At 36.4% G+C, this 22,395-nt stretch overlaps 2 protein-coding genes and 1 non-coding gene across 3 annotated transcripts; 1 reads left to right on the forward strand and 2 right to left on the reverse strand.

Annotated features, from left to right (window-relative positions):
* Positions 1-34: 34 nt before the first annotated feature.
* On the forward strand, positions 35-6,798 carry csrp3 (cysteine and glycine-rich protein 3 (cardiac LIM protein)). Its single transcript, XM_008405970.3, has 6 exons — positions 35-229; positions 1,161-1,315; positions 3,072-3,243; positions 3,722-3,851; positions 5,782-5,875; positions 6,578-6,798. The coding sequence occupies exons 2-6, from the start codon at positions 1,204-1,206 to the stop codon at positions 6,649-6,651; spliced, it is 582 nt and encodes a 193-aa protein (XP_008404192.1). The 5' UTR covers positions 35-229; positions 1,161-1,203; the 3' UTR covers positions 6,652-6,798.
* LOC145551230 (U2 spliceosomal RNA) lies at positions 4,803-4,992 on the reverse strand. Its single transcript, XR_014087069.1, has one exon. It is a non-coding gene; the product is annotated as a U2 spliceosomal RNA (small nuclear RNA).
* Positions 6,799-8,053: 1,255 nt separating the features above from the next.
* zdhhc13 (zDHHC palmitoyltransferase 13) lies at positions 8,054-21,746 on the reverse strand. Its single transcript, XM_008405972.3, has 17 exons — positions 21,608-21,746; positions 20,027-20,247; positions 18,777-18,899; positions 18,009-18,086; positions 16,893-17,037; positions 16,733-16,797; positions 15,263-15,425; positions 14,841-14,966; positions 14,628-14,761; positions 14,447-14,547; positions 13,016-13,140; positions 12,859-12,921; positions 12,685-12,778; positions 12,079-12,162; positions 11,848-12,005; positions 10,679-10,776; positions 8,054-8,575 (listed from the first exon to the last, which is right to left on the reverse strand). Exons 1-17 carry the CDS (start codon positions 21,629-21,631, stop codon positions 8,437-8,439), a joined length of 1,941 nt encoding a protein of 646 aa, XP_008404194.1. The 5' UTR covers positions 21,632-21,746; the 3' UTR covers positions 8,054-8,436.
* Between the last annotated feature and the right edge of the window lie 649 nt (positions 21,747-22,395).

Consider the following 22,395-nt stretch of genomic DNA (forward strand, 5'->3'; position numbering starts at 1 on the left):
TTAATCCCTCGGTTTAGGAGATGCCACGCAGACGCAGCTGTCGGAGCAAACAAATGTTTGAGCTCCTGATGTTCAGGCCTCTTTCAGCCGCCGATAAAAAGTCGCAGGGCTTGGATCTGTCACAGGTTATTTTAGGAGGAAGCGTCACGGGTGGTCTGGGCCGATGGAGCGTATTTAACCCGCCTGGGAGCCTGAACAGCCACATCAAACCCACAGGCTTCGACTCGAGGTAAGGAACCATTTTATTATTTCTGTCAGCTGCTAACCAAACTTATCAGAACAATGTTTCATTTTCCATAAAACCACAGAAAAATTGTGCCTATTTACATTTGTGTTTTAAAAAGGAATCTTCGGATAAATAAAATGTTATTGGCTGGTTTTTGTTCCTGAAATGCCACATACCAGCCATGTGAGGTGGAAACATGAGGCCAGTCTAACCTTCACAGCCTCTTTGGAAAAACACCTGGCATGCGGGAAAACGTCGATAAATCACAAATAATATCAACAACAATGAGAAAACTATTTAGTTTAGCTGTTTATAAACAAAAATCGAAAAATGAAGCAGTAGAATCAGACTTGTGAGACAGATAGTGATGATATAAGAATATCTCCAGGAGGTGAACATTTTACTATTTTAGTAATTGATTAATCAATTATTCTGACAATCTATCGGATAAAAAATTGGCACAATCTGCAGATTTATTATTTAAGCCTTTTCATAAGGGTGTGTAAATAAACAAATAATTTAATTTCTTTTTTAAAGAAGAAAATAATTGTATTCCTTTGGTGGACTTTTGACCAGTTTTCTAGCAAAGGATGAATCTGCAGCTAAAAAACTAGAGACAAAATGTCTTTTTCTACCTTAAATGACAAAATTATGTTTTTTTACAAGCAGGTTTTATTTCTGCTTTCACTGTTCTTTCAGCAAATTGCCTTTTCTACAGTCGTGCGTCGGTTAACGATTAATTGATTACTAAATTAGTTGACGATTATTTCAACTATAGATTAATCCGATGAATTGTTTCAGTTGGATTTCTAATTTTAAGCAAACTCAGCTTAAAAACTGCCTGAATTTTCAGGTAAATTGATTAGATTTTTGTTTTTGCAGCTCTCTTTTTGACTGAAGAATAATTAACAGGATAATTTCTTTTAATTTTCAGCCTTATGTTCAGGCGTTGATAAATATCAGAGGAGGTTTCTAAGATGCCAAACTGGGGCGGAGGCACCAAGTGTGGCGCCTGTGAGAAAACGGTTTACCACGCCGAGGAGATCCAGTGCAACAGCAGGAGTTTCCACAAAACCTGCTTCATCTGCAGTAAGGATTCTGGTTACTTCCTCTCACTTTAAAAATATTTATTTATGTGAAACAGGGACAGTGCATGTTAGTGAAAGTGACCACGCTGTACAGGTTAGACCAAAAACATGAGCATAAATATTGGACATGTGTATAAATATGACCAGAAACTTTCTTAATACCATCAGTTCTGACTTTATTAAAATTGACTGCATGCTACCATTATATATATATTGCAATATATATTGTTATTGATTAATTGATCCCGACCCACCAGAGCTCTGATATGTTCAAAGCAAACCCTGCTCAAATCCTCAGGTGACTTTAGAGGCGACTGGATTTTATTTTGGGATATCAGAGTAAAAGTTGATAAATCCTGTGACGGATTAACCTGAATAATTCTTGGGAATTTTCTAGGGAAAACAGAAATTTCTGAATTTGAAAAGTAAAAAACATTCCTGGAAAAAAAATCTGAAATTTTGAGAATAATCTCTGAAAATTTCTGGAAAAAACTCATAATTTTGAGTTTGAGACATCAGAAATTTCTGAGTTTGAAAACTTTAAAATTTGTTCACAAAACTCATGGACATTCTGAGTTTCAAAAATCCAAAATGTTTGGTAAACTGAAACAAACTGAGAAATTTTCACATTTTCTCAGAAAAATTTCTGAGATTAATTTTAAAATTTCCAAGTTTTTTCTAGCACATTTTGAACTTCTCAAATTTTCTTTTTTCTTTCGGATGAAATGCACGCCCCCCTTTTTCTACCTACAATGGCCCTGATACACCATCCTAGAATCCAAGTGGAAACTATTCCACAAACTCCCACTTATATGTGTTGAAGGTTGTGGTCATATTAAGGTTATATTATGGTTATGAGGGCATGAATGCTTCTGTGCTTTGCTCAAACTCAAATCCTCCCAGCTTGTTGGTGTCGTGTGATGGATCCATTATTCCACCGGGAAGCTCTGAAAGCCGTCTGCTTTCATCCCACCTGCTAAGTGTTCATCTTCTCTCCAACATTCACTTCACACTCCAGTGTCCTCCTGAAAATAGCAACACAAGACATCTGACTTTGTGTGCTGTCACTGTTGACTGATAAACCGGCGAGATGGGAGCTTTATTTAACTTCTGTTCCTCCAACATGACATTCCTACAACGGCGGATTACGCCTGCTGCAGATATTAAAAAAAGAGCAGTCGATTTCTGCTAAAAACAGAAATTTGAGACTGATCTCAAAATTGAGCAAATTTGAGTTTGAAAAGTTGAAAATTTGCTAGAAGAATCTTCAAAAATGTTGAGATTAATCTTAGAAATTTTGTAGAAAAAGAAATAAAGGAACTTTCTGAGTTTTAAAAAGCCAGAAATGTGCTAGAAAAAAAAACGGAATTCTTGAGACTAATTTCAAAAATTTGTGAGAAAAAAAACGTGGAAATTTCTGAGTTTGAAAAGTAAAAAATTCTTGTCTTCTGGACATTTTGAGTTTTCAAACTCAGAAATTTCCTTTTCTTTTCTAGAAAACCCTCACCCCCTAACCCTGAGATTAATATTAAAATTTGAATTTTTTAGAGCAAATTTGCATCTCTTGAAACTTTTCTTGTTATTTATAGAAAGTTTCTGAGATGTGTTAGCAGACATTAACTTTTTTTTTAAATTTCTTCTCCTTTTCCTTCCAATGGCCCTAATACACTGCCGTACATATCTCAGTCTGGACACGCTTAAATGGAGGTTGCCTGAGACTTGAATAAAACATTGTTGTCCTTTTTTTACCCCCACAGTGAGCTGCAGAAAAGGTCTGGACAGCACCACAGTTGCAGCACACGAGTCTGAGATTTACTGCAAGTCGTGCTACGGGAAGAAATACGGGCCAAAAGGCTACGGATATGGACAAGGAGCTGGAGCGCTGAGCTCTGATCCTGTGGGACAGGATGGAGAACCGCAGCTGCAAAAGTACGGCTTAAACACCAAATAGGTCATCAAATCAGATTAGTTGATTTAGCACATGAAAGGTGAACTACTACACTTCCTTGAACAGGTTAAGACAGGTCTACAGGTGGTACAGAACATGTTCATTCAATATTAAGAAATTATGTCCTTGAAACAAGCTTCTATATCTTGCTAAAATGTTACAAGAAGGTTAGTTTTGTGTAGTAAGATATTTGCACTGGAAACTAGACCAAAACCTGACCAAATGTTCTGGAGTTCCGCTGGAGTTGCTAGGCAACAGGCTGGGCTTCACTGGGGTTGCTAGGTAACGGCTCAGTGCCCGTTGAATGCTACTTAACAATCTGGCCCAAAAATGAAGTTGTAGAGGCCAAAGTTTGAAAGGAAAGAAATGTAGAAAACCTGAAGAACTAGTTTTAAAATAATACAAATGGTTGGCTGTGGTTTGACGGGATGTTTACCTGTCTGTTAATTTCCTTCGTAGCTCTAAACCTCGACAAGCCTCTCCCAACCCCAACGCCAGCAAGTTCTCGCAGAAGTTCGGTGGCTCGGACCGCTGCCCCCGCTGCTCCAAAGCGGTGTACGCAGCTGAGAAGGTGATGGGAGCAGGAAAGGTAAGAATGAAAACGAAAACTTTCGTTTAAAGTACCAGGAGTTAAAATGAATTACAATGAAACACGCAGTCTAACAAACATTAACTTTGTGTAGCTAAAGGACAGAAGACTGAAGTGATTTGCTAACGCTTGCGGTGCTGACAACTGCTAGTGTCACAAGCATATTATTCTGTTTTATGCACAACTTTCAGACATTTCAGGTTGTTAAACAAATTTTAACATGAAGCAAAAAACTGTTTTCAAATGATGACTTGGCTCTATGTGAAAAAAGTATTTGCCCCCAAATAACTAGCAGCACCAACTTTGGGTTCAGTAAGTCTTCATCTGTCTTGTGGAGGAATTTTGGCCCATTCTGAATACATAGTTCTCCTGTCACATCACACTTCCGGTAACTTTGTAACCGACAGCCATCTTGGTAGGTATCCTTAACTAACTGTCATGACAGTTGCTATCAAGTTGCTATGACAACAATAGGCAAGCCACAAGCTTAGAACTAGCTGTCGCCTTGTTCCTATCTAACTTATAAACAGTGTAAGTACAACTATACTCTACCCACCTATGTGTAATACTGATATAAATATAATTGACATTTACTGTATTACTTACTGCCAAACTAGCAAAATTAGCTTGGCTAATGTAGCTTCTATCTGCTAGCTAAGACGGACACATAGCCTATGTTACTACATGTACTTACTCTGCCAGTCACTAGAACCTTGTAGATTAATAATTTAATTTTGTTTACGGGGTTGTTCCACCTTGGCAGCGCAGCTATGGATATCATATAAAATAATTTTTACCCTCCAGAGCTGTACACAAAATTTCCAGAGGTTAACCACAACATGCAAGGTATCTATATTTCCTTATAGCTTTATGTTCAGCTTGCTTTACAAGATAGCATAGACCACTTCCTTCAGACCTGAATAAGTTATATTATGATAATTAACAGCATAGAGTGGGTGCACCATTCCCAGAGGTACTGCAATACCAGGTTGATGCGTGGAGTGGACAGAGCAAGCCCTTATTCCATCTCCCTGTTCAAAAAATCAATTTAATATATGGTCCCCGTATAAAGGACTATCAGATATTAAACTGATAAGAACAGAAACTACACTTGATCTTAGCCAAAAGGCCGAGAAGCGATGCCACATAACGGGAGAGGAAACGACGTCTTTCAGGGGAGACTCAGCTTGACTCGCGGTTTAAAAACTTTAACATTAATTTAAACCTATAACAGAAACATGGACCGTGGAATGTTTATTTGATGGTGATCCGGTAGTTTTAATGTTTGTATGTGGCGGAAATTTGAACTATTCCGCCACATATAGTCTACTAAAGGAAAATATCCGTGGCTTACGTGTCATCACGTGGTGCGCTTTCGTCCAATAGGAAGCGGAGAAGCGAATACGTCTCCCAATGGCTTTTTTCACGTAAAACTATAAATGTACGTGCCTAAATGGGCGATAAGGAAAGTTTTATCACCCTATTTTGTGATAATGACAATGGTGACGATAATAACTATTTATTACTGCTTTTCTCAATAACTGCATGGCTCTAACTATATGACACAGTGATAATATCCATACAAACACAAAATACTCTTGAAAAACATCCTCATTTAATGAGCTTCGTCTGGTCACCACCAGTTGCGTAAAGAAGCGTGATTTGCAACACTAAGCAGCACACAGGAACGACATTTAATCACATTTTGAATAACGAACAATGAAGAAAACAGCAAAAATAACAATCCGGACTATACAGACTGTTTTGGGGTTTTTATACATAATCAGGAATTTATCATGATGATAAATCAGAGTTCCTATGACGGGAAGATATTTCATGAAGATATTTATCACAATGAATGATAAATGATTACTAATATTTCTATATTTCTCCCCTACCCCCAAAATAAACATTTATATTGTGTATTCAGGCCTGGCATAAAACCTGTTTCCGCTGCGCTCTGTGTGGTAAAAGCCTGGAGTCGACCACAGTGACCGATAAGGACGGAGAGCTGTACTGTAAAGGTGAAACTATTTATTTACACAAAGAGTCTAAAACTCTGTACACTCCTTGGGAAAATATGATTCTACCTTTAGAGTCTTATATCCAGTCCTATATTGGAATAAAGTCAAATAAAGCTTTTCTATACTACTAACCCAACTGCACTGTGTCAACACAAACATGGCTGAAAATATTGTCACGATACAAGCGATTCTTATCAGTCGATATCAATAATTATTGGTTTATTTATTGTTTTAAATATGCGAGGTTGTGTAACCTTTACTGTTTTATTCAGTTTTCACTTAACGCTGCTGTTATTTTAATTCTTGAGCATCTATGAAGCACAGCGGCAAAACTTTGCAAGTTACTCAAGTCGTTGCTAGGTAACTAAAGAATGAGTTAGTTGCTAGGTAACCAAAGAGGGAGTGAGTTAGTAGTTGATTCTATCAATTTTGCTTAGTTAGCAGTGAGAGGTTGAGCGGCTAATGTTTGTCCTATGCCTACATCTCCCAGAATGCTGTGCGATTCTGGGTCGGAGTTCAGTGAAATTATTGAACAGTCTAATATTCTAGTATTAGATGTGTAAATAGATAAACAAAAAAAAAGAGTAGTAAACTTACACCAAAAATGTCCTAAATTTAGAGATGAATCTAAAAAATTTTTAAGAAAAAAACGTGGAAAAAAACCTTTGAAACAGAGACATTTATAAATGTTTCTCTTTTCAGTTTGCTACGCCAAAAACTTCGGCCCAAAAGGATTTGGTCTGGGAAACGAGGCCATGTTGGAGGAACGAGAATAAACCGGCGGTTCTGCTGAAGCTCAAACCCGATCACAGCGTCTCAAAACTGGAAGATGGAGGAGCACAAACCAAATCCTCAGCAACATTCAGAAGATTATGGGGAAAAATGTGTACAACACTAAATAAAAGCATTTTGTTACATTGAAATTCATTCTGAAGTGAAGTTTATTACAAAAGCACTAAAGTTGGTTGTGTTAATGTGCTAATTTTTCATTTGGATACCTGAGAATAAAATCTTTACATATTTTTAAATCAGCTTACATACATTCTGGTAATGTCACTTCTTTCTTCAGCTGGTAAAAAAAGGTCATACTTTAATGTTTGATTTTAATTTTCCAAAAAGTAATTTATACCCCAGATGGGTATAAATTACCCATGGCCCGATGGCATAAATTAATCATCTCCAAACAAATTAAAGTAAAAGTTACAGCTTAGTGATATGGTTCAAAATACATTTTTTGATTTGATTTTTTTCTCACTTTTTCTAAAATACAAATTAGTAATGACAGAAAATATTTTCCAAAAGTAGCTTTTATTTCAATCACCCCTTCTGTGAATGACAGTTTTAAGGCCAGGCTACAATAATGCTTGTTTAATTGTGACCATAGTCATATTAGCAGAATAAAGTCATTTTTACCAGAAGAAAGTCTTAAACTTATGAGAAAAAAATCATTTTCAATGAGAAAAAAAGCTTCTAGTTATCAAGATTTGATACAACCAGCTCAGTTTGTTTCTCAATCGACTTCATTCTCATTTTACTACATCTGTGTTCTTGTAATATTATGACTTTATTCTCATGATTTAAAAAAAGATCTGAATTCAAAGTCCCAACAAACAGAAGTTTCAAAACTTGTCAAACAAGATGGCTGCCCTGGCAGTGCTGGCATTACTCTGAACTATTGAAGCCCAAGGGGTGTTCTGGTGAAATCCAGATTTAACCAAAATTAATGTAAAAAAAAAAAAAACAAACTGAAATTTGATTAACTTTTTTTCTATTGCAGATATAATAAAAGTTGGAAATTTTCACCAAAAAAGTAAAACATTGGAGATTAATCTCAGAAATATTCCAGAAAAACAATTTGGAAACTTCTCTGTGTGGAAAGTTGAACATTTTTGACTTTTGAAACTCCAAAAGTCTAAAATTTACAAGATTGAAAATTTTTCAGAAAAAGTATATATTGAATTAATCTTAGAGAAAAATGCTTGAAAATTTGATAAACGTTTCCATGTTTACCTGCAGAAATTTACCTATTATTTTTTTCTATCTATCTACAATGTCAGCCAATTGGTACAAAAGGGAGCTTAGAATCCAGCTAGTCATGAATTATATCAAGTTTTCAGTCATTTAAAAACAAAAAATCTTACTTTTATTAAGACCCAAGTGAAATTGAGCTCTAAACAGTTAGAAAGACAGGCACATGATTGCTTTATTGAAGTATATAATAGTGGTCATTTGTTATGAAACGCATGCAGCTTTTACAAAAGTCATAAAACCGAACCGTTTACATTTACAAAGATTGTTTCTTCTTCCTGGATGATAAAAATAGGCTTAACGTGTCCATAAAAACAGCACAAAATGCCCAGAACTATTCAGGCCGTAAGGATTTCCCGTCTCCACCCTCTCTGGTCGAGTGTAAGGCAGCAGCAGACGACATCTACACCAACCTCTACTATCGGAAAGTCTTTCTTTACAAGGAGCCAACGGATGGAGAAATAAATAAATACATTCTGTGCTTTTGGTCCAGAAAGCAGAGTCCGACCCGGACATGCGGAGGAGGGAGGAGGTCAGACCATGTTGATTTGATCAAACAGGTACTGGTCCCGTTGGGGCTGGAACTGGGCCGTCCAGTCGACGACGGCCGGCTTGCAGAGGCCGCAGCAGCGCAGCTGGAAAAACGAAGCCAGGTTCTGGACCACGCCCATGCTGCAGACAGACGGGTCAGAAAGAGAGTCCATCAGTCGGAGAAATGGGGAACTCGTCCTGTAACTTTCAGTTTGTTTATGTTAAAACCATCAGTTTAATAAAGTGAAAAATGCCATGTCTGAATGATGAGCAGTCATCATGACAAACATATACATTTAGAACTTAAAATGGAAAAACCTTTTATTTGTATGTACCAGAGGTGGGGACTCGAGTCACATGACTTGGACTCGAGTCGTTAAAATCACGACTTGAGACTTGACTTGAAAAAATGCTCAAAGACTCGGACTTGACTTTGACTTTTCATGCCATTAACTTGGAACTTGACTCGACTTGAAGCTGTTTACTTGAAAAGACTTGATATTTTTTACTCAGTCTTAAAATTTAAAACACATTATTTATAAAGTGGCGTCATTAATTAATTTCACTCATTCCGTATCAACGTGCGCAGACCGTCCCTCTGTTTCTCCTGTGTGCGTAGCTGCAGCTCAACCAATCAAATTAACAGGATTTGGACATTTAAAAAAAACGCGGTGACGCTGCAGAGCTCAGGGAACGAAAGACGAAATAACGGCTCGAATATGCTTCCGCGAGTAATTTCTTTTGGCTACGTAGGTTATGAACTTTCGAATAAAAAACGAACTGCAACTTGTAAAACACGCAAGAAGAGAATATCGGATGGAGATGCCACGACTTTGTCCAACTTTGTCCGGCATTTGAAGCTTCACAAAGATGGTAGGTGGCGCTTTTCTTTTGCTGTAAGATAGTTGACTTTAGCTAACTTCGTGTTAGCATGTGTACTCCGGGTTAAATTGGTGATGATTTACCATAAATCCGGTCCTTCAAATGCCTCCACAAATAATGTGCGCCGTGTTATTAGCTCAGGAAGCCGGTGGATAGTGAGCGGGGCTCCGGAACAGAAAGCAGATTCTGGACCTGAACTCAGGGAACAGAGTCTCTCTGTCCATCATGATGATGAGCCGGTCCAGTATCATCTAAGGATGGTTGGGGTATCTGAAGACATCTACGTTGGGAAATGATATTGTTTACTGCAGTCAGTGCATTAAGTCAACTGTTTTTTGACTTAATGCACTGACTGACTGTCACATGTCGCACAGAGCCCATTTCCAAGTAGTATAGCTGCTGTAAAAACAAAATTAAAAAATCCCTTTTTTTTTTTTGGCCATCTTTCAAAAAATTCTGTAAAAATAAAAATTGTACAATCTCACTGACCCTGAATATAACACTAAGTGGGATAGTTAACTGAGTAGGACATAAAATAATGAGCTCATTATTTTGTGTTTAGTGATTCTGACCAGCTTGATTCACACAACATGTTTTTATCAATATTGATGTGAAACTGGCTGTAGATTTAACCCACTTGGCCTGACAGATATTTATTTTACCATCACATCCAAATTCAAAACCACTCCACTTTATTTGCAATGATTTTGATTTTTTCATGTGGTTTATTTGTTAAAACAGACCAAATACAGTGACTGTCCCAAATAAATTTTGTGTTTAGAATATCTGGCCCATATTTACGGAGGACTGAAACTAACATGCTTAGAAATAAAAGCAGAAAAATAAATGCACCAGACCTTCCTGAGTTTACTTGTGATAACTTCATATATACTTATTTCATTTTTTTAAAACTTTTTTTAATTGAATATCAAGTTTAACAGAACTGCGCACTAAAGAGGTCCAATTGAAAAATGTTTTTTATACTTTATGTTCAGCTGCACATGTTCTATCATTTGAGACAAATACAGATTTTAATGGTCTATTATTTGAATTTTATGTATAATTGCAAATTACAAAAAAAATAACAAATAAAAACGACCCAAAATGACTTGAAATTAAAGGTTCCTGACTTGAGACTTGACTTGACTTGAGACTTGCAACACAGTGACTTGGTCACACCTCTGGTATTTACTATATACTTCCTATTATGCAACTTTTTAAAATCAAATTATTAATTGGTTAATCTAAAAAAAAAATCTAAAAATGTAAAATAAAAGCAGTAAATAAATAAAAACTTGCCTCAAGATTCCAGTACCAGTTAGTTCCCATGATAAAGAATGAAATAAATATCGGTGAACTCACTTGAATGGATTTTGTCTCAGGGAACCGGATTGTCTCATTCTCCGTTGCTGCAGCAACAGATTAGTTCTCTCCGGAGTCGTTAATCCCAGGAATGCAATCTGCACCGAGACAAAGAAACAATTATTCCACATACAAAATGTCCATCAGATGAGTAAAGTAACAAGACAGCGTAGGGCTGGACAATAAATCAACAGCAAGATGCATCACAATAAACACATGATCAATACCAATAGATAATGCGTCTGGCAGAATGTTCAATAATTTAATTGAACTCCGATCCAGAACTGCACAGCATTCTGGGGGATGTAGGCAGAGGAAAGGCATTAGCCACTCAACCTCTCACATGTAGCTAAGCTAAGTTGTGGCATCAACTCACTCACTCGGTTGTCACCTAGCAACTCACTCAGTCTTTGGTTACCTAGCAACAATTTTAGTGACTTGCAGTTTAAATTTTTGCCACCATAGATCATAGCTGCTCAAAAAATAATAATAAAAAAACAACCGCATGAAGTGAAAAGATTATGCCACTAGCTTGGTAATATTTCAGATATTTAAAACAAAAAAACTCATTAATAATTATATTTACCGATATGAAACGCTTATATTGTGACGTTGTTTTTCAGCCATGTTGCCCAGCCCTAATGAAGGATCTGGAATAAATACAAGCTACAACATCATTTAATTTCCATTTGTGATCAATAAAGTATTTTTCAATTGAATTGAATACAGCAGTAAAAACCAGCTGACCAAAAGTGCTGGAACTCAGCCTAGGTTGCTAGGAGACGGGCGGAATTCATCTGGGGTTGCTAGGTAACCGGCTGGGCTTCGTTGGGGTTACTAGATGAAGGGCAGTACCTGCTGATATATGACATTCTGGACGTTTTTGAAAAAACTAATTTTTTAGTTTAGTTTTAGTTTTTTTTTTTTACGTTTGGTTTGTTTTTAGAAGCAGCAAAAACTCAAATGGAAGAATACATCCCCCGTTCAGTGGTTTGTTTTTACTGAAACTACATACAGATAATTAAGACTCCCATTTTTTTTATGAAAAACTGACTTGTCAAAGAAGTCACATTTGTAGTTAACTTGTAATAGTTGAATCAGTTTGAGTATGGAGTCCGTTGCACTAATTAAACGGTATTTAAAACTCATCAACACATTCCAGGCGTCACCTGGTAGAGCTGCCCAATCAGGAACAAAGTGGACCAGCAGGTGTGGTAGAAGGACAGCACAAAGATGGCGAGCACCCAGGGAGAGCAGCTGACCACCGCCGACACCACGCCCCACACACCCTGCTCCTCGTAACGCAGCGAACAGTGACTGGCCCAGTCTGAGAACAGCAACATATTATCATTACACCGATACTCCAGCTTCTGTGGCTCCATGTCAGCTGAGTCACTCACATGAAAAACAACCGTAGATCATCCAGCCCCCCATCACGGAGAGGGAGAGCAGCAAAAGCACAAAATAGTAATGATTCCTGGCACCTGAAACAACAAAATAATAGTTTATATTCAGCATAACTTGCGTGGGAAACATAGGAAAATGTGTTTTTAATAATCTGCCAGTGGAAATAGTTTTTCATCAATATTAAGGAATTACTGACAAAACAAACTAAGCTAAACTAAGATAAATAGCTAAATAGATACTTTATTAATCCTTTTCTGTTAAGGAAATTGTAATATCTGGTAATATCTTGCAGACATGTTATTTGTAAGTTAGTTTTATCTTATTTCAAGCAGAGTAAGATGTTTCCACAAAAAAGTAAACCAAAAAATATATCTATATTTTGTATTTTTGCCTTAATGTAAATACTTGCTGTAGTACTTGTTTATAGAAATATTGTTTAAATTATAAAAATCTACAGGTTTTAGCCTCTTTGCATGTAAGAATCCATCAAAAATGTTTTGCTTTCCTAAAAATGTTGCAGATTTTTCTTAACCAATCAAAAGCATTTTTTACATTTTCAGTGGAGTAAAACAGCGTTTCTATAATTCATTCATCTGTACCTATGCAGGTGTTGGTCCATACAGAGTGGTGGTCCTGCTTCGCCACGCATGTATCGCAGCTGAAGCAGTGAACCGCTCTCACTGGTTTCCTAACCTGCGATAGTGGAAGTCATTTTAGATCATTCAGGTAACTTATCGTTGCATTAAAGTTTAAAAACCTGTGGATCGCCTCACCATACAGGAAGTGCAAAATACCCTGGGGTCCAAACAGCCAGCCTCGGCCAGCACCACCACGTTCTGAATCCCAAACAGAAAAGGTCTCATCAAGTTGTGGAAACAGTTCTTTGTAAGACGCCTTGAACTGGTCGACAAATTTAAAGACCTTTCCCACCATTTTCTTCTGCTCTTCAGTGGCTTTGATGAAACCCGGGTCCGTCCGGCAGGTCCGCAGGAAGTAGTAGAGGAAAGCAGTGGCGTTCAGGGTGAACAGCACCTGAACTGCTGTGTTGGATAGATGTGGATTTAAGTTAAGAAACTTAAAAAACAAAGAGAAAGAACAAGAAAACCAAACTCATTTTATTAAAACTTGCTTTGTATAGTTTATAAACCAATGCCAACCTGGTTAACTACATACGAGATGTTCAGTCCCGCCTTTTTTTGACCTCCTTTCTGTTTTAGGACCTCTTGTCACTTTAAATCCAAATAAGTTCCGCTGTGGTTGCTAGGTAACGGGGCTAGGCTTTGCTGGGGTTGCTAGGTAACGAGGACTGCCTCGTTTTACATCTGAGTTGTGCCAAAAAACACAACTCAGATGTTTTTAAAGTATTGTGCTGCTTTTAGAAGTAGTAGAAACCAAAATGGACGTACATAATTAATATGAATAAGAACATATTATGTGTTTATTTATTCTGCATTTAAAAGTCTCCCAAGTTTTCAGGTTCATATTTAATTTTATCCATGGGTCATTTATTCATATGAGGTTGTTTTTTTTTAATATATTTTAATATTAAATGGGGTATATTTTGTTACGGTGCTGCTGTAACAAGAGAATTTCCCATTGTGGGATTAATAAAATATTATCCTACTGTATTCTACAAACTTCCAAAATGTGAATTTTGCATCATAGGTTCCCTTTAAACATTAAAGTTTGGGAAAATTACTGGATATGAAGACAGAAATTCAGGGTCACATCAATGTTTTTTTCAGCTTTAAAAACAAAACAAAAGTTACAACAATAATCCCTGCCTGATGTAAAACATCATATCTGTTATGCTATACTTTACACTGCAAAAACACAAAATCTTACCAAGTATTTTTGGTCTTTCTAGTGCAAATATCTTAGTACACTGGAAATAAGACAAAACTAGTTTATTATGATCTAACAGTAGAATTAGCACTTTTTCATCGTTATTAAATCAATCCAATTTTATTTGTATAGCACATTTCAGCAGCAAGGGATTTCAAAGTGCTTTACATAATTAAAATAAAAAAACAGCATGTGACATTGAATAAACAGTAAGAAAGAGATTTTGAAAAAAAAAGTTAATTTACTTAAAACAAGCTCCTATATCTTGTTTAAAACTTATTAGTTAGTTTTGGACTAAAATAATTGCACTAGAAACTAGACTAAAAATACTTGGTAATATTTTGTGTTTTGCAGTGTAGGCATTAAAAATAACAGCAGCCCAAATCAGGGAGAACATTTACATTCCTTTCAAACTGAAATGGGCAACAATCTGAATGATAATAAAAAATGTTTGTTTTTTTTCTTCGTAAAAAGAACCAAAACAAAAATGTTTGTTTCTTTGAACAGAAAGGATATCAGGCAGGAACCGGAGACACCAGGTGACGAGCATCCAGAACACTGAAGCCATCAGAGACGACGGCGGCAGCAGAGACTGAAAATCTGGGTTTGGGAAGTTCCTGTTTTAAATGCAAATGGTTCTGATCAACATCCAAACTCCTGCATTTACATTTGAATCTGCAGGCAAACCGGTTCTCACCTCGAGGCCAGGTTAATCACTCCCACCACGCAGGCTAACAAGATGCTTTTGAGCAACCACGACTCGGAGTTCATGTCAAATATTGCACCAACACATCCAAATATGGCTGTGCAAAACAGGAACTGCACCAAAACCTTTAAAAAAAATAAACAAAACGATGTTAAAGCGGTTCTGATTTCTGTTAGTGTACGATCAAGAGCCTTAAGTCTGTACCTTGTATCTGAGAATAAAGCGTAAACAGCGGGAATTGGAGCGAATCCTCTCCTGCTTGGTGACGTTGAGCATGTGGATGAGCAGCGGGCTCTGGACCTGGTGGGCCAGGTCCATGGGTGTGTGACCCTGAGGAAGAAACACACAAATCAAAAGGGAACAATTCATCTTAGCTCAAATTATAATATTAAATAAATGAACAGGAAAAAAAGAAAGAGAAAATAAATCAAAAAAGATGTTTATTGAATGAATTTTAGTTCAGTTATCAGTAAAATACTAATAAAAATGGTTATTAGGTTAAATCTGAAGCTAAAAGTGGAAAACAAAAAAACATCTCAAAACAAATTGTATTCATGTGGCATTCGTCCCACAGAGAGACAAACGGACTGAAGCCTTCACTTTTCTCTGAAACGTGTGAAACTCACGTTGATGTTTTCAGCGTCCACACTAGCTCCAGCCTCCAACAGGATGTGGGCAGCGTCAACGTTTCCCGCCAGCACTGCGCAATGCAACGGCGTGTTCCTGTTAACTTTGTCCACAGCGCTCACCGAGGCGTTGTTCTTGATGAGAAAGTTTGTGGGTTCGGGCCTGAAGCAGAAAAAACATGAAATGTTAGCACTTTACGGCTGATTATTTAATTAATGGTGACCTGCTACACTTTCTTGAACAGCTTAGAAAAGGTTTATGGGCAAAACAAAACATGTTCACAACATTTCTTGCACAAAATCATTGATAGGTAATGAGATGTTCTTTCAGAATGAGCTGTTTTAGGGTGTCCTGTCACTTTAAATCCAAATAAGATGCTGCTGGCCACGCCCCCCCAACTCATCGTTTACACTGACACATGAAAATGGCTGCAAATAGATGAGCAATTATACAACCGTACAACTTTGAAAAGCATCAGTGGAGACTCCTACACAAACAACAAGAATGCAGAAAGTTGTTTCTGGATGTTAAGTCAACAACAAAACTCTTGTACTTTCCAGCAGCCATTGTATAGCACATAAAGCCGAAAAGCCACCTGACCAAAGGTACTGGAGCTCGGCTTTTGTTGCTAGGTAACGAGACAGTACCCGTCAAATGTGACTTCTGCAGGTTTTTAAAAAGCCAAATTTTCTAAAAAGGCTTTGGCTGTTTTTTAGAAGCAGTATAGACCCAAATGGAACTACAAAAACATCCAAAATGTGAATTTTGCATTACAGATTCCCTTTAAACATTAAAGTTTAGGGAAGTTACTGGATATAGTCAGAGACAGAAAGATGAATTCTGGATCAAATTTTTTTTTTCTTTCAGTTTAAAAGGAAGGAAAAAGTTACAACCATAATCTCTGCCTGATATAAAACAACATATCTTACTCTTATGCTATACTTTAGGCATTAAAAGTAACAGCAGTACAAATCAGAGGAAACCTTTTCCTTCCACTCAAACTGAAAATCGTTTCTGGATGGTAAGGCAACAACAAAACACTTCACTTTTCCAGCAGTCATTGTACAGCACATACAGAGAAAAAAACTAGGTGACCAAACATGCTGGAACTCTGCTTGGGTTGCTAAGTAACAGGCTGGACTTCACTGGGGTTGCTAGGCAACGGGCTGGACTTCGCTGGAGTTGCTAAGTAACGGGTTGGACTTTGCTGGGGTTGCTAGGCAACGGGCTGGACTTCGCTGGGGTTGCTAGGTTTTGTAAAACAACTAAAAGACATTGTCCAAAAAACATTAAAAAAAGAAAAACACCAGATGTTTTCAAGTGCTTGGGCTGTTTTTTTTTTTAAAGAAACAGCTGAGACCCAAATGGAAGTATAAAATGTGTAAATGTAAATTTTGCATGGTAGGTTCCCTCTAATGAGATTTTTCAGATAAGTGTAGCCAGAAGCAGAATAAAACAAAACCTCTTACCCAATAATCTTCTGTGCTGCTAACATCAGTGGTGTCTGTCCGTTACAGTCAGGCACATCCACTTCCTGAACATAACAAAGCACCAAGAGGGGAAAAAAAGATCAAATTAAAGAGAAACAACAGCTGGCTCAGTGGAAAAATGAACTTTATGGAGTCTGACCTCTCCCTTAGCCATGAGATAAGCGGCTATGGCCATGTGCTGGAAGAGGATGGCGAGGTGGAGCGAGCGGTAACCCTCCCCGTCTGTGATGGACGGGTCTGCTCCGTATCTCATCAACTGGATCACAATGGGAAGGTGGCCCTGTCTGTTCACACACAAAGCAACAAAACACAAGAGACAACGACATGGAAAAGCAGTGGAAGTGGAGAAAATCAGTTCTGCAGCAAATACACTTAAACATAAGCATGTTGCAAGTAGCAACAAATGAATTAATCGCCTGATAAATTGAGACAAGCTTGATAATTTCCATTTGGATGAATTGTTTTTCTCAACTGGCTCCTTTTGTGAAGAGTAATTCTGCTTACAGAGACTTCAGTATCCATTTTATTTGTTTATATTAAATATGTATAATGTCTTCAGGGTGCAAAGTTAAATGTTTGTTAGAAATCAAAGTTTGAGAATGTGTTCTTATTATCGCTTATCGCAGTAACTTCTGGAACAATTTATCATCCAGCAAAATTTGCTTTGTGACACGTCTATTTAAATCTACAAATGCAACAAACTTAGTATTTTTTAATGCTGAATTTTCCAACTGATGACTCATCTGAATACAAATTAGTGTTGAATTGATTAATTTTATCAATCGTGATTAATTGATTATTGAAATATTCGTCAACTAATGTTTTAGTAATTGATTCATCCTTAACTGGAGTACTCAAACTCAAAAAAGGCAATTTACTGAAAATACAAATACATATTCACAGTAGAAATTAAGTCAAAACTGTACAAAATATATAAAAACATTTTAATCTAAGATGAAAACACCTTTGTGTGTAAATATGTTTTATCCAAAACTCCAGTGGCAGTTTTAGCTTCACCTGGTTCATATTTACAAAAGAAGTGCCATGTTGTTCCATTTTAGGCAATAAATATATTTTCTTAAATACATTTAAAATGTGATCCTGATGTTGTATAAAAATGGCTAATCTGGTTAACATAAAATGTGTAGAATGTCCATTCTTTAATACGATTAATCGATTGACATATTAATCAATTACAAAAACAATCATTAGTTGCAGTTAAATTAATGAGTCAAATTAGATCAATAACTCCAACCTTATGGCCCAGTGGAGGGGAGTCGAGTTCAGGTCTCCTCCCAGCTGGTCAACAATGGCCCCTTTGGACATATAATACCTAAAAAACACCAAAATCACAAAAAGACGTTGATTTATTACACAAAAACCCAGACTTTACCGAGTAATCACTTTGTTTAAGATATTCTTACATAAATTTAATATAAAAATGTTTAAAAAAATAAATACAAATCAAATTTTGAGACCATAATCTGTAGTTAAAAAAAATAAAATAATGCTTCAATAAAACACAAAATCAAGTATTTTTAATCTACTTTTTATTGGACACATGAAATAAGGTAAAATTAACTTAAGTATTTTTCTGCAAGATATTGGCGCTTATTTTAACTGAATATTGCTTAATATTTTTGACAGAGTAGAATTTCCACTGGGATTATTTCACTTTAACAAAATATTTTTTCCGTGTTTAAAGTGAAATAATTATCCAGTGGAACTTTTTCATCAATATTGAGGAATTATTTACTTATATTTTGCTGAAAATTATACTTGTAAGTTAGTTTAGTCTTTTTTAAAGTGTGCCAAGATATTTTCACTAGAATCTATACCAAAAAGTTTTGGTAAGATTTTGTGCTTTTGCAGTGTAAAAGCATCATATTTAATATATCTTGATTTGAATGTTGGTCACAGTGACTCACTGTAACAAATCAACATGTTGGTGTATTTTTGTTATGATTTAAGCATCATAAAACAACAAACTGAGGTAGAGATGCTTTCAGAAACTCTGCCTTACTTGACCAGCTCTGAGCGGTTGTTGATGGCCGCCCAGTGCAGCAGAGACACGTTCTCTTTGTCTGGCTGCCTGACGTCGTATCCGGCCTCCACCAGCTCCTTACAGCGCTCCAGGATCCCAAACCTGACCAGGCAAAAACAGACGCAACATACTCACACAGAATAAAGTCACTAAAAATGCAGCTCAAGATGAAGAAAGCCTGTTATTGGCTGAATATGGTGGAGTCAAAGTAAACGGTCATTAGTTCACTGAACTGGTAAAACAAGTTATTCCTATCAGATTTAGACAAAATGACTTCATCATATCTTTGCGCTGTAAGGTTGAAAACTTTAAAAACTTTATACCCTTTAATACAAGTTAATTGTTGGAATATAAATCATATATGATTGATTTTCTTTGGAGAATGAAAATAAATTAAAAAACAATCTTTTATTCACCACAGTTGATTTAAATTAGCAAGAAAACAGTTAAAATAAAACAGTTTTCCTAAACTACCTGAAAGAAAGATGGGAGGCTTCTTTGTTCACATTTTAAATAAAACTATTAAATTCTGTAACTTTCTTGAATTCATTTAAGCTAAAGCACTTATTTCTACCAATAACTTGGCAAAAAGAGGAACACAATGTCACTGAACACTTGCTCCTGTTATTTGACTTGAGTTTTAAAAAAAGTATTTAAACTGCAGCATATTTTTCAGAAGCCAATTTTAGTTCCTAATCATTCCTACTTTAATCATTTTTGAATTTTTATTCTCATCTTTTTCAAGTGCAAAAGTCATTTGATTATTGGCAAACAGTAGCTGCGTTTCCATCACAAATATGTGTAAAACGTTGTCAATATTCCACTAATGTCAAAAGAACACATAACATATAAATATTAATGTTTCCATTAAATAAGAAAAACAATTAATGTCACACATGAATTAAGTTTGTTCAGGCGATAAGTCATTAAAAATATGCAGCGCCACCATCCTTCAACTACTTCCTGTCTTCTTTGTCGTTTCTGCCAGAAGTAACATCCTGCTGTTGATCATGTGACTTATGTGATGTGAAAAAAGAAACCTTCCCATTGCAGTTTTGTGAAATAAACCAATTTCGATAGTTGAAAATCCACCTCATCATAGAATCAAGAATTTTTAATTGAAAATCAAGTTTTTTCAAAATTTGCGTGTTTAAATTAAATGAATTTACTTCAGAAATGTAAAAGTTGGATGGAAGCGCAGCTAGCATTGAGAGGAAAGCAGCACTCACTGCGTTGCCTTGACGATGTCCCAGCTGCTGCTGTCGTCCATCTGCGACCGTTTCTTCGGCTGCTGGCTGATGTCCATGACCGGGTCGGGACCTTTGCCCATCTGCCCGTAAGCAGGCATGTACATGTTGGTCATCCCGCCGAAGGCTGCAGCTCTGGGCCCGTGGCTGTGAGAGTGACCCGCGTTGCCATGGTGACAGCCGTCACGCCCGTGGCTGTGACCCTGCAACGTGGAAACCCAAACCTAAATAACCTCCAGTTATACAGTCATTTAAAATATGTTTTCACAAGTTTTGCCCTTTACCCCACATCATCTACTGCTGTCTGGATGACCAATTGCAAGGCGGAGCAGGTAACAAATTTACTACAAAATGACTCAATGTGTACAAGCTGTAAAGTTTAGCAAGTGAGATAGCAAACAATTACAGTTCACACTTCTCTAGAGGTACTTTAGGTCCAGGAAGAGGAGATAAAAGTGTAATACTTAAAGAAATATTGTGCAACCACATTCAATTCTCACTTAAAAACCTCATTTTTATTCCTCGACACTCAAAGCAAACTTCTTTATTCCCAATTTTGAGTCTGTATTAGATGCATTTTTTATAGCTGCACTTTTTTAAAAGCTGTATTCTTCATAAAATTGAGAAAATTACAAAAAGCTTTTGAGCATTCTGTTCACAACAGAGTGCTTTCAGTCAGAGGTTTTCACAGAAAACCTGCTATGCAGACTGTTACAGGAGATACTTCCTGCTCACAGCCATCAAGATCTACAGCTCTTTGTATAAATTTGCATAAAATGAGCTAGAATAACATTTAATTTCTCTCTCGCCGCTATAAAGTATGTTTAAATTCAATTATTGTTTTATTTCATAGATTACACATGCAGAATATTTTGGTCAAACCTTAGTTTGGATCAAGCTGATAGTCTGATTTTGAATTAGCTTCATATGTCATTATAAACAAAATAAAACGTAATGAGAGAAAACTGAACTCATTTTCCGGCTCTCAGCAGGAAATGCGATGAATTTCCTGGAGGTTCGGTTTTTATCCGTCAGACTTCATTAGAACAGGTTTATCTGAGAGCAACATATGGAACGCCTAAACATTGTGTCACTCTTATAAATACTTTTATAAAACATATATGAGATTTTTATTGGTGAAAGGAGAAGATAACCAGAGTAAATCAGGCTATGAGTATGAAACGGTTAATGGCTGTCAATTCATCATAATGACAATACCAAAGTCGAAACGTTGTTGGTTTCCCTACAAGGAAACCAGGTAATTTAGCCAATTCAGGTGGGATTGGTTAGTTAAACGGGTCAGCTTGGTTTCACCTTACGAGGACTAGTTAAACTACAACAAATGAAGCAGGAATAACATTTCTGAATCAGCCTGAACAGGTTATTCCGCGTCACAGCAACTCACCGTGGGCTAAACTAAGCGGTAGCTTAGCTAGTCAATGCTAACATTCCGCTAAACTGACCTCAATTAAACAAAAATATGCGGGACACGTCTGACCCAAAAGAACCACAAGCTCACAACAGAACAATAAAAAGCAGCAAATGAAGGGAAATCCTACGTACAATACCGCCCTCATTCCAGTCCATCTCGGTGTCGCGGATCGAAGCGAAAGTTCCTGCATCTGGAACACAGGTTCAACTTCCGCCCAGAGCTTTTCAAAATAAAAGACAATCCTTTATAGATATTTGACTTGCTTTTTTTAGGTTTAAAAATAAAATAAAACGAACATTGATGTTGATTTGTGTCGAAAATGAAGTGAAAAGAAGCATAGTTTCCAACCGATTGGCTGGAAAAATACATCTAAAACACTACTACTGGTACTTTTAGTGGAAATTCAATGGAGTGCAATTTTCTCTTGGAAAAAAGTTGAAAAACTGTTAAAACCTGCATTTGTTACTATCTATATTTGAAAATGTTTGTTATAACAAGCTTCCTCAGTATGAAGAAGGCAAACATAACTTTAATTGGAATCATTAGGAATGGTAACAGTTTGATCTAAAGGGTGGAATGCAAGCATAAAAATATACAAATTATTTTTTATTTGTAATTTCAGATATTTTGTTCTGTAATAGGCTCAAATAAGAATAAAATATAAACTAAAGATTAAAACAAAAACATTGTTACCAACTTTAATTGAAAAATGTTTTTCCTTCTAATTAACACAATCTATTTGGTCCATTCATGTATCATTTTATTTAAACTTTCAAAACCACTATGATCTGTACACACACTCCCACTACTACTACTACTACTACTACTACTACTACTACTACTACTACTACTACTAATAATAATAATAATAATAATAATAATAATAATAATAATAATAATAATAATAATAATAATAATA

This window comes from Poecilia reticulata, chromosome 3, assembly GCF_904066995.2.
Source record: "Poecilia reticulata chromosome 3, P_reticulata-male-v2, whole genome shotgun sequence".
Lineage (NCBI taxonomy): Eukaryota > Metazoa > Chordata > Actinopteri > Cyprinodontiformes > Poeciliidae > Poecilia > Poecilia reticulata.